At 47.1% G+C, this 16,826-nt stretch overlaps 1 protein-coding gene across 2 annotated transcripts; it reads left to right on the forward strand.

Moving 5' to 3' along the window:
- The first annotated feature begins 8,841 nt into the window (after positions 1–8,841).
- PFN2 (profilin 2) lies at positions 8,842–13,775 on the forward strand. 2 transcript variants are annotated; one of them, XM_052686735.1, is made up of 3 exons: positions 8,842–9,021; positions 9,927–10,119; positions 12,067–13,775. In XM_052686735.1, the coding sequence occupies exons 1-3, from the start codon at positions 8,890–8,892 to the stop codon at positions 12,162–12,164; spliced, it is 423 nt and encodes a 140-aa protein (XP_052542695.1). In that variant the 5' UTR covers positions 8,842–8,889; the 3' UTR covers positions 12,165–13,775. The 2 variants fall into 2 exon arrangements, with proteins under 2 accessions (XP_052542695.1, XP_052542694.1); XM_052686734.1 differs by having other exon boundaries at positions 8,848–9,021; positions 11,749–12,134.
- The last annotated feature ends 3,051 nt before the right edge of the window (positions 13,776–16,826 follow it).

Consider the following 16,826-nt stretch of genomic DNA (forward strand, 5'->3'; position numbering starts at 1 on the left):
TTCCAGGTGTGATAAAAAACTGCCCTCACTTCATTTATAAGAAAACAAAGGCACAGCAAAGCAGCTTCAGACAAGGCAAAAGCTGCTAACACCATTTCCTTTACTCACATCAGACAGGAAACTGACTCAGAAATTTTATGCCCAATCCAGGTTTCAGCAAAGTCAACTCGATTTTTTTTGGGTCCTCAAAACTGCTGCACAGTGTGGATCTCAGCATCTTCCAGGCCTCTGGGTGCAACGAGGCCCAGCAGCGCAGCAGGCGCTATGACAGAGCATTGCGTGTCTTACTGTTACCCCGATGCAGGACTGAGGTAGATCTAATTTATAGGCTATAATCACAAATCCAAACTTCTAGTGAAAGGCAATCTTCCTAGCTGTATGTAAAAGGAAGAGAAAACATAAAGAAATAATTGCAGTTTCACAGTACAGTAGAAATCTCCCAACATGAACAAAAGCATATTTCTGGCAGTACTACATTTCTGCAGCATTTTCTACAAAGATTTTTCCATGTATCCTGTGGCATACATGGAACCCTCCAGTCCTGCTGAAAAAAGGTGACAGATACTGAAGGATGAGATCTGGAGAAGGAGATGGCAGCAAGACTGCAATATATGTGCGATTTTCTTTACCCAAATTCTGCGTGCCCTGAGGTTTCTTCAAGCATTCATCTCCTGATTTACTTTATTAAACCACTTAACAAAATAGCACAGGGGCAGCAAATGGAAACTGATCACATGCTTTGGTACTTCAGTCTGGACAATGGCTTTGACCAGACTCATCTTCTGGTGGTAAGAACACGAACACCCAAGAACAAGCCTTCATCTACTTCTATTTACTTCTGTGGAAGGCTGAGATGGTGACAAATTTCTGATACAGGCTGTCCAGCCTGTCAGATGTCTCCCTAAATGAAAACTATTGAATGTTACAGTTAAAAGCTACTTTTGTTTTTATTTATTCAGTGTTTCCAAGGATAACACATGGAGAAAAAACCCTGCAGTGACTGATAACAGATGATTCTGTACACTTGGCCTTGGGACCACGAAGTAAAAATGCAAATGCATTTTTGAATAAGCATAGGAAACGGGAGGCTTGGTCACCCCTGTCCGGATACATAAACAGATTTCAATCATAAAACAGCATTACTTCTTTTTTTTTTTTTTTTTTTCAGCACAGCCTAATGATTTACTTAAATGTGCAGCACATTTTCAGTACATCTAATTCACAGGAACTTCTCCCAAGAGTTTAAGATTACATTATAGTGCCTTTCTATGTGTGACTATAAACCACCTACTGGATCAAAGAGATTCTGCTGCAACATTTTAATTTATCATTTACACCACTCTGCAAACAAACAAGGAAGAGGGCACTGGAGACGTACAGCAGGCATAGATATCTTCATTTATTCTTCCGTTTTTAACTACGGTTAAATCTAACGAAGTGCAAGTAGATTAAAGCTCCATCTAGTGCCAGGGTCTTGAAAGTTACCGACAGACATGCAGTCAAAAGCCAGCAAAAAAGCCCACAGAACAACCAGAAAGCAGCAGACTTAACACTCAGAGCTGTGATGCAGGAAGGGAAGTCAGTTGGAATTACTCTTACACGGTGTAAGAGCTTAATTTTAAAGCTTCTGTGTCTTGAAGCAGACAGCACACAAGATAGTGGCTGGGTATGGATTAAGTTCTCGACACGCAGTGCAGCGTGGACACGAGAGCCAGCCTGCAGAACTGAACTCACCCTGGCCCTTCTCTCCTTGCAGTGATGTCAGACCGCTACAGGATATTCTGTACTGTTCCTCTCCTGAGCCACTGATGGGGCAGGTAGGGGCAGCGCAGAGCCCCCCCCCGAGGCAGCTGCACCTCGCCAGGCCTGGGGCCAGGATGACACACTCACACCACGTGCCCTCGTGGGCTTTAATCACCCACAGATTAGCCAGAAGCAAAGCTGGCTTCAGCACTGGAACTTTGGATTAAGAACCAAATTCAATTCTTATTTTTACATTTATCCCCGGTTACATTCTCTCTTCTCTCAGTGGAAAATACTTTCAGACACCAGCTGCCATCCTTGAAGCAGTTGGTAAATCACATCTTTGTTTTAACTCTGGGGAACTCACCAGAGTGCTATTCAACAGCAGTCATATAGCAGCAAAAAAAACCAAAGTGCTCCCAATTAACTCCAAAAATACCTGAAGAATGGATAACCATATTTTAATTATATTTTGAAAACTACCTGTGCTTTTCCCACACACTTCAGAAAACATTTCCACACACGTCTGCTACTCCGAAAGATAAAGCAGGAGTGCTGTATCCACACACAGGTTATCATTTTGAAAGACTCAGGCCTTTGCTGTTTCACAGGTGGCCTGACTGCCTGCCCAAATTGACCATCATGTTCTCAGACATGCACTGATGTCAAGAGAAAATGGGTGTTGTCTATTAAACCAATTTGGCTGGTGTTAATTTTGCCTTCCTCTGTCTTTCTATGTTTTTTTTTTTTTTGTAATGCCAAGCGCTAAAACTATACCTGTTAATAGCTCTGAACAAAAAACATGCTCTATTTTACAACTGTGTTACACACACCACTCTGATCTAACACTGAGAAGGGTTTGTACAGCAAAGAAAGGCAATTCTGGCTGCTAACAGTCAAAGCAGTAACATACTGGACTGCTGGTATCATATGTATTTTTGGTATGAAATGTCATCTATTTTGGTTTAAGAGAAGTGGTCCTCGTGCTGCATTTTACATCTCAGGTTCAAAGAAAACTGCAATAGGAAGAACCCTTCCACTCTTCTAGAGAAATGTAACACGCCCAAGTTACAGGTCCTTAAAAGCTGCACTCTGCCATTTGGTGTTTAAGATCAGAGCACAGACAAGCAGCGTTAGATGCACCTTTCCTATGTACCTCTGCACATAACTTCAGCATGCGCAGGAAGCGTGTCAGAAAGCCGTGTGACCCCGAGCAGCGTTCCACAACTGCTCATACCTAAATGCGGTCTGATGACTTCGTACAAGCTGAATTTCTGGATGAGGACCCGAGGAAGGCAGACAAGGGAACAAGAGCCACACAGCAGGTGACTGGATTCCTCCTGCTCACAATGACGCTGTCAAAAGGGCACTCTCCCAGTTGCTTCAACACTGAAAATAAGAACCAAGCGTTTACTTCAAAACAGCAGTAACCTGAGATTCACACTCTTACCTCCATTTACATTATGTAGACAATGTATGCTGGTTTAAAGCCAATAATATCGGGGGAACTGGCAAGTGGATGAAAAGAACAGTCCGTAAAAATAAATGGCATAAAAACACGAACCTCTCTTTCTGAAGCCATTAAGCTGGTGCACACCAGTGCCACTCAGAGAGACTGAAACAGGGCTGCCTCAGCTGCCCATTGGAACGGTTTCATTGCTCTTTGTAAAGCTTCTTCACCTTCACATTTCCAGCACGCTTACCTCTCATGCAGGAGCTGTCTGATCAAGGTGCACTGTTATTTCCTTAGCTTCAGCGAGAAATCAAAAAATAATTTAGAGAAGTCTAAATAGAAAGGGAGAATGTTGACATTTTTTAGGTTATTTTCACCTTTGTTTTCCTTTTCCCTGCTTCTTCCATGTTTACACTGAGTGCTTCCTTTCACACACACAACGGCCGGCGCACAGTATTAGGCTTGCGTAACAAGAACACCTTTTCTAAGCACATAAATCATGTATCTGAAAAGCTCTCTCTGATCGTCTTTTGTGACTACCTAGACTAATTTGAACTGCATTATTTTCACATACTTTGTTTCTTAAAAACGCAGTACTTACTTGAATGGATGTAATTGAATGAAAACCACAACAGCTATGGCAGAGATAATTCTCGGGGTACTGAAACAAAGTATTACTTCAGCAAATGGAAAATTAACTCAAAATTCTCTTCTTTGATGAAGAGACAGCAGGCAGTTGGACTGCTGTTCATAGCTAGAAGTAAGGACTTCCAGGACAAAGAGAAATTTGGTACTAAGTTAAAAATTAATTGCAGAGAAATGAAAGTTTATTTCTGCTTCATTCCAAAAGTAACGTATATTTGTCATTTTACAGAACAGTGCATGGTTGTAGCTATAAAACTTATCTGTATAATATTGCTTTCTGTACTTTGGAATTATTATTTGATGCTTTTGCAGGCAGTGAATGTTCTGGGTAGAAAATGTGTGACAAACAAATTTACTTACCCATGATGCAGAAATTCCTTACACTTTCAACTAATAACAGGTTATCAACAGCAAAGTTACTCATACTAGGGAAGGAAATATCACCCAGATAGACATATTTACAGACGCTTTCACTGACAGAAACCATAAGGAAGGAAATAATGCACTGAACAAATCTTCAAAGCTGCCTGGCTGGCCATGCGGTAGACTGAATAAGCATCAGCAGCAGTGCAAAAACAATCACACAGAAAGTGTGAGCTAGAGAAACAAAGTTCTGTCAGTTCAATAACTGGAACATGACCACGCATAGACAGCCAAAAACCAGAGCCAGACTCTGACAAATACACGGTTTGCCAGGAAGATGCTGCTGACGTTTTAATCATGTTAAGCAGGAAAGAGTCCTGGTGTTACTGCACCCTCCACGTAAGGCTGCATTAAATAAAGTCTTTTTTTCCCCCCTTAAAGGATGGTAGCACAGACAGAAACGCAGACCAGTCATTAAAAAGATAAAATCATGTATCACTCAACTTTGACAGGAAAAAAACAGCAACAACCACACAAAGCCTGGGAAGAGTTAAAGGTTATTCTGTTTCATCTGACATTATTCCTCACTGCAGTCTGTGTTTTGCACGCAGACCTACTGAACGGACTTCACTCAGCAGCAGAAGCTAACTGCTCACTCTTTGGTTGGACCAAATCTGTGAAAAAAGCCACCATCTTTGGAACCCATGCTTGCTCCATTCCATTTTCTACTCTTCAGTTTGCTCTCCCTCTTTGTGCTTCACTCTTTCCCCACTGCATTTCTTAGACTTAGTTTTTGCTCTTCAGATCGCTTCTATACAACCTTCCACTCACCAAAATGATCATTTAACAAAAGCATGGAACGAGTCACCAATGAACTTGGACAGAATAAAATAGATAGAATTCGGACTGCAGCTGTCCCGCCTTCCCTCAGCTGTGTCTCGCCATCTATAAAGTTACTGTATTTCACAATACTTACCTGCCTCATAATTGGAAAGCCAGCAGTCAAGAGGACTATACTGGGGTTCTGTTTGTTTCATTAACAGCACAACAACACACCACAGGGTCTAAGCATGCCAAACAGCCCGATCCATTTCAGCACTCAGCTGGATGCTGTAAGTCTAATTCTGCGCACCTCATCACACAGGGACTCTCACTGAAGACACTTATGCACCTGAGACTACCTGCCCAAGTAAGAATTTACACATAAAATACACTGATTTAGAACGTTAAGATTATTGGCCACTGGCAAGATCACAAACTTATCTTAAAAATTCAAAAGCTGAGCAAATTTCCACAATTTCAAACACATTTTTTAGTTCCTTGGCTAAACAGTCAGGCCCACAAAGAACTGTCTTTCCCCAAACTTAAAGCCACCATTTGTGTGCAAATAGAAGCAATCTCATACCCTCATCATCTGACACAGCAAGCACCCCAAAGCTTGCATTTGGTTTTAGAAGTCACAGTTTAGGTTCATTATGCTTTATTTTGACGGTTGAGTAAAAGATAAAAATGAAAAATCCTCAGCCTCTTACCTAAGAAAATATTCCTTAATAAGACAAAGGTTTCACCAGCTTCGGTGGCAGAGCCATACCGAAAAAACCTTGTCTGCTGAGAAGAACCCAACACCACTCAGTGCTGGTGGAAGAGACACTAGAAAAGCATCTTTTTTTGCAGAACTTTCTGGATGGTTTTCAGTGCTGTTACACAGGGTTCTTTTTCTCTTCTGTGCCAGAGCTGTGCTGGCACTTGTGACTTTCTTTTTCTAAACACAACTATAGCTATGCAATAAAACTTTGCATTGTAGTCAGTCTAATCCTCGTTGCAATTTGTATCACTGTGTTTTGAAAAGCTGGCTTCAAGCTTTCAGCTCATTAATATCAAATATCTACCACTTATTTCCTGTTAGCGCTCACCTCACCCTTTGTTGGCTTCCTTGTTTTTCAGCCAGGTTACTTAATTAGCTGGGGAAGCACCCTGCAAACACTGCTCTCTGCTTATCAACACAAGGTCACGAGGCAGAACTGCTCACGCTGCTTAGCTTTTAATCAGCAGAACTGAATCTGCTAACTCACAACGCTTCTAAATCACTTTTACCCTCAGTACTTCCGAAAGCACTTGTGGTGAAGAGAAAGACCACCATAGGAAGCACTTGTGGCCTGGGGAGGAAACAAGAGCAGAACCTCCAACCAAAGTGGGAGCTGCAGTACTGGAGGCAGAGGGGCAGCGCACAGCGGGCCGCGCTCACAGGCTCTGCGTGAAACACCACTGCAGGCCACTGCAGACTCACCATGGGGAATTTTTTCCATGATTTCATAACTGCAGTTCTTCTCCCCCAGAATGCAAACTTTTCAAAAATAATATTAATATATTCATAAAATAGCGTGATGTTGCTTCCCAAGTGACAGCAACACCACAGAGCTGCTGGCTCCCATTCACCAACTGCTGGTAATACCAGCAAACCAAGAATCCTCACGGCCTGCCTCTGGGTTCAGAACGACGCCTACCTCTGGATCTGTTAAATCCACTTGTTAAAGTGAAGCAGTCTGGAATCCTGACAGGGGCATACAAAAACAACATGGAATCCAAACTACATACACAAAAAATCAAACACATTTGGGTATAACTCCAAAACAAATGAACCCAATAGCCCCGTGCTCATTTAAGGATGACGCGTTCCATCTGTGCAAATAAGCACTACACTGGGATCTCCCACAGGAGAGCACCAAGAAAGCGAAGCAGCCTCAGCAACAACTTCAGACAGAGAAAAACTTTGTTTCCCCTCACAAAACAAGTCTGGGGAAAGGGGATGATAAAGGCAACCCAAACCTCATGGAAACATTTAGCTACTGAAAAAGCTGAAAGCAAATGTGCAGCCTCTGTCCTATTAACACATACAGTGACGAGAGCAGTTTTGGTACCTACAGGTAGCAGGAGAAAACAAAATTCTGAGGCAGTTCAAAGGCAGAATGGCAAAAGCACTGTGAAAACAAAACTGAGGAAACACTTACAGAATTAAACTAAGAGATGGAAAATAATGTCTTTGTAAAACATCTAGCAATCTAACCAAGCTCTATGCATACCTACATCAGAAAGATCAGCACAATGGAACAGCAGCACAAGAGATGTAATGACAAAGGGGCTAATGCAACAGAACAGCATTAGAAGGAAGAAAGGCCTGCTCACCGGTCTCTGAAGATCTACACACAGGAAAACTCCACAGAAGAAGGGTCTCCAACCAGAAATCCTCCCCCACTGGCAGTCAGCCCTTCAAAGGGGTCCAAGAGAGGTGCAGCCAGGCTCCACCCCTTCTGGTCCCACAGCTGAATTGCCTTCACCTGAGCTCCCAGGACTGACCTGGTCCATTCCCCAGGTGCTCCATCAGTGGTTCAGGCTAAGACTCAACAGTTACCATACAATATCTAAACAACAAGCAATCCCACAACAACCAATTTAGGTTCTAAAGGATTGAGAACACTCTCAAGCACATTGTAGGTATATCAGTGAATACTCTTGTTACGGGATATAACCACAGGAAAAGACATCTAATTGCTGCATTCTATGCCTTGGAAAATTCAGATATAAGCTCTAACTTAGAAACATAGAATCGTTAAGGTCGGAAAAGACACCTAAGGCCATGAAGTCCAACTCCAAGACATCCCCACCGTGCCCACTGAGCCACGGCCCTCAGGCCACGTCTCCACAGTTCCTGAACGCCTCCAAGGACGGTGACCCCATCACTTCCTTGGGCAGCCCACACCACTGCCTGACCACTCTTTACGAGAGGGAATATTTCCTAACCTCCAGCCCAAACCTGCCTCGGCACAATGTGAGGTCATCACCTCTTATCCTATTGCTGCCACCTGGAGCAGATGCCAATACCTAAGATGGGGACCATACCACCTTAATAACAAGATCACCGATTTGACACAGAAACCCTCTTACTGCTTCAGTGGGACACGCGCAGGGCAGCACATCGCGGCCAACCGCTAGCGCCGGCAGCGCTTTCTTGAAGGATTCTGGCAGCTGGTGAAGTACGCGATGGCAAACGTGAAATATACAGAAAGGAGACGCAGCCCACAGAGCGGAGCCGACGCCGCGCTCCGCGGTAACGCCGACCGAAGGGCGCTCCGCGTGCGGCTGCCGCGACACAGGGCTGCCGCGCTGCCGGGAGGGGCTCCGCTCTGCGGACCGCAGCCGCGGGTCTGCGCCTGAGAGGTTCTGCAGAAACAAAGGGGATGCACCCAAGCGGCGCTCGCGCTTCCAGGAGCGGAGAACAATACGATTTCTAGGACGTCGGCGAAATCTTCAACCGTCTCCCGCCGCTGGGAAAAGGCGGCGCCCCCCAGCACCGCGCCCGCACGGCCCCGGGGAGCCCAGCGGAGCGGCGGCTGCCGCGGAACCGCAGTCGCGCAACGCCCCGCGCAGCGCCGCCGAGAGCCTCCGCCGGCCGCGCGGTGCGGGAAGGAGGCGGCGCCGGGCCGCGCCCCTCCTCCCCCCGCCCCCCGGCGCCGGCAGCGCGGAGGGCTGGGCTGGGCTGGGCCGCGCCGCTCGCCGCAGCGCTCGCCGCAGCGCTCGGTCCGCTCGAGAGGAGGGAGAGGCGCCTCGCCTCGCCTCTACCGCCGCCCGGCCCGCGCCGCGCCGCTCGCTGCCGCCGCCCGCCCGCTGCCGCCCGCGCCCCGCCGAAGATGGCCGGCTGGCAGAGCTACGTGGACAACCTGATGTGCGATGGCTGCTGCCAGGAGGCCGCCATCGTGGGCTACTGCGACGCCAAGTACGTCTGGGCGGCCACGGCCGGCGGCATCTTCCAGAGCATCACGGTGAGCGCGGGGCGGCGGGCCGGCGGGGGCGGGGGGTGGCGGGGCTGCGGGAGCGGCGCCTTCGAGGGCCGCGCGGGCCGCGCTGCCGCCTTTTTGTCTCGGGTGCGGGGACTCGGCCGCGCGCGGTGCGGGGCGGCGGCGGCGGCGGCGCGGGGGAAGAAGGGCGCGCGGCGCTGGCGGAGGGCGGCCCGGCTCGGCGCTGCGGCGGCGCTTACGTGCGCAGCGTAGGCGGCCTTGGTGAATGCCCGCCGCGCCGCCGGCTCCATGTTTTCTATCGCCAAGATGGCGCTCCGCCATCGATGCTCCCCTCCCCCCGCCCTGCCCGTCCTTCCCCCGCCGCCACCGCCGCCCCGCGCTGCCCCCGCGGGAGCCCCGTGCGGGGAGGCCGGGCTCGGCGTCGCCGCGGACCCTGCCCCGCCCGGCCCCGGTGGTGAACGCCCCGCGCTGGGCCCGCCGCGCCCGGGCCGGGCTGGAGCGGGGTCGGGCCCGGCGGGGCGGAGCGGGGCCTGCCGTGACTCGGCACTTTGGGCGGCCGGGCCCCGATCCCCGCTTCGCGCGCCCGCCGGGGCCGCGAGGTGCCCGCAGAAGGGCGCGGGGCGGCCGGGCCGCGGTGACTCATTGAGGCGCCGCAACGCGTCACGTGCCTCGTTAATTTCGGTCGTGCAGCGCGTGCGTTAATGAGCCCCGGTGTCCTGGCGATGCGGGGATTGCCGGGGAGCGGCGATGCGCTGCTTCGAGCGGCGACAAAGCGCTGCTGCGTGAACTGTTCACAACAAAGCGCCGTGTCCGATGGGAGCGGGGGGGAAATGTGCCGTCAGTCCCTTCGGCCGGAGAGGGGGAGCGGTTATAACGGAACGGAGCCGCAGAGTAACGCGGTGCTGACTCCTGGCTTTTTCCTTTGGCAGCCAGTAGAAATAGATATGATTGTAGGGAAGGACCGGGAGGGTTTCTTCACCAATGGCCTGACCCTCGGGGCAAAGAAGTGCTCTGTGATCAGAGACAGCCTCTACGTGGACGGGGACTGCACGATGGACATCCGGACGAAGAGCCAAGGCGGGGAGCCGACGTACAATGTGGCTGTGGGCAGAGCTGGTCGAGGTAAGGGAGCTTTCATCACTCGGGTGGCTCAGTTGAGAACGTGACCCTAAACGTAGGCCCTGGCTATTAAGAACCCCCAAACTCTTGTGGTTAATGGCTAACCGGGTGGGGGGTGGCAGCAGGCTGGCTGATGAACTGCATTTTTTCCTGGGAATAAACACTTGTTTCAGTGTTGCCCATACACGATCCCAGCTGGGCAGTGGCTGAAATGCCTTCTGACGAGCAGAACCAGGCTGTTGCTCAAGTATACTTGGAAAGTGTTTCCCTATGTGGTATCCAAAGCTTGTAGTAGGTTACCACAGGGATATATTAATGACTTGTAGTCAAACAAGTGTTGTCATTGTAAATGTCTCATCAGAAAGTTTGTTCTGCAAAGATGTGGGTCTCTTGTTTGAGCTCCTTCTGCTCACTGTTTAACAAGTGCTGCGCTGACTCGCACTTCCTCTTGAGCTCTCTGGAGCCTGTCTTCAGGCAGAAAAGCTTGTCTGGGGTGGTATCATGGAGAAACCTGCCTTATGCTAGTTTGCCTGCTCCTTGTGGTCCTCCTCTAACATCCAGTAACACGTGTTTATGGAAAGGCACCAGGCTCAAATATGAAAAATGTGCCTCGAAGTATTGCTACGAGTAGTATGCGTTGTGTTCAAAACACCCAGCACGGTGGTTTGGGCTGGCTTGTAGAACAAATTTTGCTTGAGTTTTCTATTTAGAAGCTAAAGCTGGGAGGTAATGATGCAAGAACGGTGTTTGCAGCACTTAATAAACCAAGCAAAGTTGTGACTTCTTGCTGCAAATAGTGAAAGGACAGTGAGGTCTGTTGTAGCCCTTTTGTGAGAAAATTGCCGTGGGGATATACAGTCACCTGTAGGCAGGCTGACTGCAGCATTTCCAACTGCACAGGGTCTAACTTGGGAAACAATTACCGTGCTTGTGAAAGCGCAGTGCCGGCTGTGTCCGTGTGCCTGCCAGTGACCTCTGCTGGCAAGCGGTGTATCCTGCTGCAGGGCCTCACCACGTTCTTTGCAAGACAATTGGGGCACTTCATCGCCACAGCGCAGTGATGAGAGGGGGGTCAGCGTTAAAGTCCTCCCTGCACTTTGTCTTATGAGAAACGTTAAGCACACGCTACTGCTTCTGCCTAACAAGGCTGTCCAAGTCTGACCACCGGCCTGTTTTGCTGGCGTTGGGGTAGTTGTGCTTCTGAGGCTGACCAGCAGCAGCCACTGCAGATAACTGCGTTCCCTCTTCTGCTCTCAGAGTTGCAGCTCTCCTACCCACGCCGCTGCTTTTGTTCCTGACGGGGCTTTTTTTTCCCCTCTTGCTATTTAAGATGTCACCAGGGTTTCCTGGCTGGGTGAGGACGGATGGTGCAGATGGTGGAAAGGCACTGCAGTGCTTTATTGAGATAGTGGATGGCACTCCTTTCTTAAGCAGTGAATTTCTGTGATGTACCTGGAAAGCTGTGCATGCTTTCTCCTAGTCCCGCCTACACCTGTGTTTTTACCAGACTGCTAGCTTAATACCCAGATACTAAATCTTGAATTTGAGTGTGTTTATTGCACTGCCTAAAACTTGCGTTATTTCCTTGTCTAACACACTCTTTTTAAAACTTTTTTTTCTTTTCTCTTTCAGTCTTGGTCTTTGTAATGGGCAAAGAAGGGGTCCATGGAGGCGGATTGAATAAGAAGGCATACTCAATGGCAAAATACTTGAGAGACTCTGGGTTCTAGTTGCTAGGCAGACTGTTAAGTATTAGGGGAAGATTGCTATTAAACTTTCCTGGTGGTGAGCTTTAAACCTTACATTCTGGAAACTTTATTAGCAATGCAGGGTGATGGGGTATGAACCTGTGTCTCCTTTGTATCCCTTTGTTGGTGGGGAAAGGTGTTTTGTTTTTGTTTTTTTTCTTTAATTCTGTTCATTTCTGTTTTGTTTCCTTGTGTACTCCAGCATTGGTTATAGTCATGGGAAAGGAAGGTGTCCATGGAGGGACACTCAACAAGAAAGCATATGAACTGGCTTTATACCTGAGGAGGTCTGACGTCTGAGCAGCCTCTCCCCATCCACCTAGCAGCTGTCTTCATCACCACTCAATTGTGCTCAGTGCTACCAGACTGTAGATGGTAGTTTGTGTTTTTTATTTACCCATTTTCTAATGTTGTAATTCCGGTTACCCTTCGTTCATTTGTATGTTAACCGCTGTGTGTAACTGAGTCCATATCTGGCACCACTGCTGCACCACAAAGACGATATGCATGATACCTGAAAAACTTGGGAGGGGAATACGCCGAGCGCAGGCTTTGCTTTGTCTCAGCAATTGGTGTGTGTGAGAGCTAAAGCAACTTCGTGAACACTAAGCAAGGTGCCGACTGTACAATCTGATTTGATCAATGCCTCTTCAGCACTTTGAGCAATTACACAGCTCACGAGTCTTCCTTTCACAGAGCATGTTTGGGAGGAAACAGTGCATGCATATCTTCTGTTCTTCTCGTGGTGTTTTTTCGTTTTGTTTTTTAATCCACGTTTGCTTACACCTATTTTATAGTGCCTGGTTTGTTTAACCGATTTGCCACTCAGAAGCTATTAATGTTAAATTAGTTTTGTTGTTGCACTTTGCTGTAGGCTTGTCTTTCATTTCTTCACGTCTGAAGCTTGTACTGCTCATTAAGTGCAATCACAAAGCTATCAAAGGGTACAGATGCACTTCCTCCCATGATCTCACAGCCACCATCCCGAGTGACTCCCCGGGGACATTCCATCATTGCAATAGCTCAGGCACTTTTTTTTTTTCTGCCAGCTCCTGTTCTGTAGTTGAACTATAAAAGGCTGCCATTATGGACATTAGATATCGCAACATAACCATCTGGAGCGTGTCTGGTTTCAGTTTTTCATAGGACCAATTTTAATTTGCAGCTTGGGGTTGTGGGTTGGGTGGTTCTGTTTTTATACGAAACTGCAGTGTCATTGTGGAGAACTGCTGCCTTCAGCTGCTGGGCGAGCGCTGAGCGACTCCGGTCTTTCTGCCAGATCACTTGCTGGCTCCAAAGCCGCTGTCTGGATGAAGGCTGGTGGTCTGAAAGCTAACCTGTCAAAACGATGCCATTTCAAATTTAAAGCTCTCATTTGGCCTGTCACACCCTTGCTGCAGAAATCACGGCGTGAACTGCCTCGTGCGCCCGTCTGACGTGTGTGCAACCAAACGATCCCTGCAGGCACAGTACTAACTTGTATGTCCATTGAAAAGAACTACAGAACTCTGTATACAAAAGAATAAATGGGAGATGGTATTGGTTGGAATAACTGACTTGGCTGTCTTGTGATGAATTTTTTTAATATGTATTCTGTGCCATACTTATTGTTTAAAAAAAAATTGAACTGTTGCTATTGTGAGATGGATTTTAACTGAGTACGAGGGTTTCTTTTGAATGGCACTACTTTAGGGACATTCTAGTATTTGCTTCTGTTGTTGGGCCTTGTGGATAATGTACAGATTTAAACAAATTCTTGTTGCTGATTTGTCCATTTCTTTCCCTGCACTTTGTTACATCTGGGATACAGTCTAACTCATCTGAATTAATATGCATTTCAAAAAATGCCATAACTATTAAAAACACCTTGTTTACAGACAGATGAAATAAATTTATTCCAACCAAACAAAATTAGGCTATTGGTAATTTTTTCCACTCCCCACCTCCCACACCCCCCTTCTGAGGCCCTTCTTCCTTCTATGGCTGAGTACTCCAGTGCTAAATCTACGTTCAGTTGTCAGTCGTGTAACACGGTGACAGTGGAACAGCTAAAGTACAAAATGCCAAGCCTTCACAGGAGGACGGGCAGGCGTTAGGCTATGTCTGAATTAGGGAAACGAGTTCATCAGACTCGAGCAGGAGGGGGTTCCCACCTGTGCTGCAGTGGTTCCTCTGCCATACGCATGCATAATCCCTAACACTAAAGCTACAGGGGACCTCTGCCACACGACCTGGTTGGTGGGGCTACCTGAGTTGCTTAAAGGCCAAACTGTACCTTCTGCTTGAAGTGCTGGAGTTACAATGGACCAGAACAAGCTCCTGAGTAACAACTGGATGTGGGAGTTTCTAGTGCAAAGGATGCAAAACTGCTTCCTTAATAAGACTGTTAACGTGGGAATCTGTTTTGCTCTGATTCTAAATGTTACCCTAACAAAATTCAGACTGCAGGATTTTTAATTCTTATGTTTTTCTGTGATGAGGCTGTAGCTGGAATTCACAGTGATGGCACCTCAGTGGCAGCAGAGCGCTCTGACCCCCCGTCCAGCACTGTTTCTTCCTGCCCTTCTCAGCAGCGCAGCTCCACGCGGCTTCGTGTTCCCATTACTGTTTCCCAGTGAGATGTTGCCTAAATGATGTTTTCAAATGCAGTTGTTTCCCACAGCAGAATGGTACAGTGCACGTAACTCGGGAAGATCTACCTGAAATACATTGCTCAAGTAGCCTGAATGCTCAGCAAACATTACTCCTCCATATTTAACTATTTCCAGATTAACACACAATTTTAGAAGAGCTTAAAGTTTTTGGTGCTGAAAGTTGGAATGCTGAATTGTGATCCAGGTGAGAAACTGCATTTCTATTTTTCCTTGCAGAAAGTTACTGGGACGCATAGAACGCTTGTCTTAGACGTTACAAAGCTCCAAGCGAGTAACTGATTCCCATTCTGTTGGCACAATGAAGTCACACGCAGTGCTGTGCACCTCCTGCCCTTCTGGCGGCGATTAGCAGCATTACACCGCTCAGGGTGCAGCCTGCCGGCTCCTGTGCTGTAACTCAATGCCCGCTCAGAGGTGACCGCCCGTGATGTGCACACCCACTCTCTCACAATCCACCATTCAGGATTTAGTTAAAGGATTCAGAAACGGTGACAGTTTTTTGTGCTTGTGAACTGTTCCTTTTAGTTCTTGCTAGTCACTGTTGTTTAGAAACTGAAGTCGTGGGCAGCTGCCCTCAGCAGGGCCTGGCTGTGCCGCTGCCCAGTGACGCTCTCAGACTCCCAGACATCACTGGTTCTGCAGCACCTGTCATTTCATACAAAGGGATTGCCCACATGCTTTGGCAGCACTGCATCTTTCCTTACGTCAGCAGCTCCTGGCCATAGGGCAGCTAAGCACAACCTCCTCTTTTTTTTTTTTTCCCTTCGATAGCTTTGATGTGTTGTTTTTCAAGGCTTGAATACGAGAACAGAACTTAGGTTAGAATTCTGTTTTCAAAAACAGATTAGTATGCACAATTTTTTAAACTTACATCCACCCAGAGAAGCAGAATTGCTGTAAAGGTTTTGGGGCTGTTTTTTTTTTTTAAAGGGTAGTTCTGCAGTGGTTCAGTCCCTTCAGACTCAGGTAATTCCTACTGCCTCAACTCCTCACAGCTTCTTCCTCTTTCCCCACTTCCTTGTGCCTCTGCCAGTGCACCTCACACAGGCAACGGAGAGCTGAATTTATGTGCAGAACATCAAGGCTTTACAAAGCTTGACCAGAACAGCCTGGAATTTCAGTCTCTTACTTTACATGAAATACACTTAGGAAGATAAATGTCAGTGTGCTCACTTTCTGTGCCCCCACCATTCACATACAGGTTTTAATTACACAGCCCACTCAGACTTAGCCACTCATCGTCATTCTAAGATTAATAGATTCAAGAATAGATTCACATTTATTTCAAATTCTGGTAGAGTTCAGAATATAAACATCCAACTCTTCTGAAGCGCAGAAGGAATTGCTTTTCTTTTTCAGTATTTTGGTGTTTTTACGCGTGGCTGAGCCATCATTACTGTTCATTCAGAGGCTGCCCAGGCACTCTGCCACACTGTCGTTTACTGGTAGTGCAGGGATTGGGTTCTGCCATCTCCATCCTTTCTCCATTCCTTGAGACCTGTTGAAGACACTTGAGACTTTCCCCCAGCCACTTTTTACCATACTTTCCCATCTCCAACAGGGAGCATTTATCTTCCCAATCAGGGAAAAGCCTTAATTCCTGTCATAAATTCCTTAATTCCTGTCCTCCTCCTTTGTCTCTTTTTCAGAAGTTTCTTTATGTTACACAGTGCAAAGTTAGGTGCAGACTTAAAGGAAGACATTAATAGCAGTCACAGTACAACTACCTTGTGATAACTGTTGATACTGCGCTGTTTTATACAGATTAAATGCTTCAAAGGGCCCACTAAATATTTTAGCTTCAGACATCAGTTATAAGCTGCTTGCTAGATTTTTTTTTTTAACCAGGTGACCAAGAATGAACTTCTTTAAAGCACCACATTGCTACGCAGAGGACAGCTAGAGGCTGAACCTGATGGATGGGCTTCACGTAAGGGAAACATCTCTAACAACTGGGGGTCAGCTGTTCGTGGCACATGGTGAGAAAACAGTGCTGCTTCATGTTGATAATGGGGTAGGTCACAGTCCGAAGACAAATCTGTACTGATCTTTTCCATTAGGTTTGGACAGGCCCCACCTTTCTAGACAGATTTATCCAGCATGTTTCAGTGAAATTCATAGATTCTTCTTAGAAATGCAGAGATCCTCAAACTTCCAAAGTAAGGAAGTGCTATTCTTTTCATTTACTTCCTCACTGCCAACAGACAAACTATCTGTGGTGCAAGGTAGGGGCTGAAGGAAACCATTAGAACTTTTACTACCAACGCCTGCTGAAACTAAATTTCATGAATACCATTAGGAAGTGGGA

Source organism: Tympanuchus pallidicinctus, unplaced genomic scaffold, assembly GCF_026119805.1.
Source record: "Tympanuchus pallidicinctus isolate F22 unplaced genomic scaffold, pur_lepc_1.0 scaffold22, whole genome shotgun sequence".
Classification (NCBI taxonomy): Eukaryota; Metazoa; Chordata; class Aves; order Galliformes; family Phasianidae; genus Tympanuchus; species Tympanuchus pallidicinctus.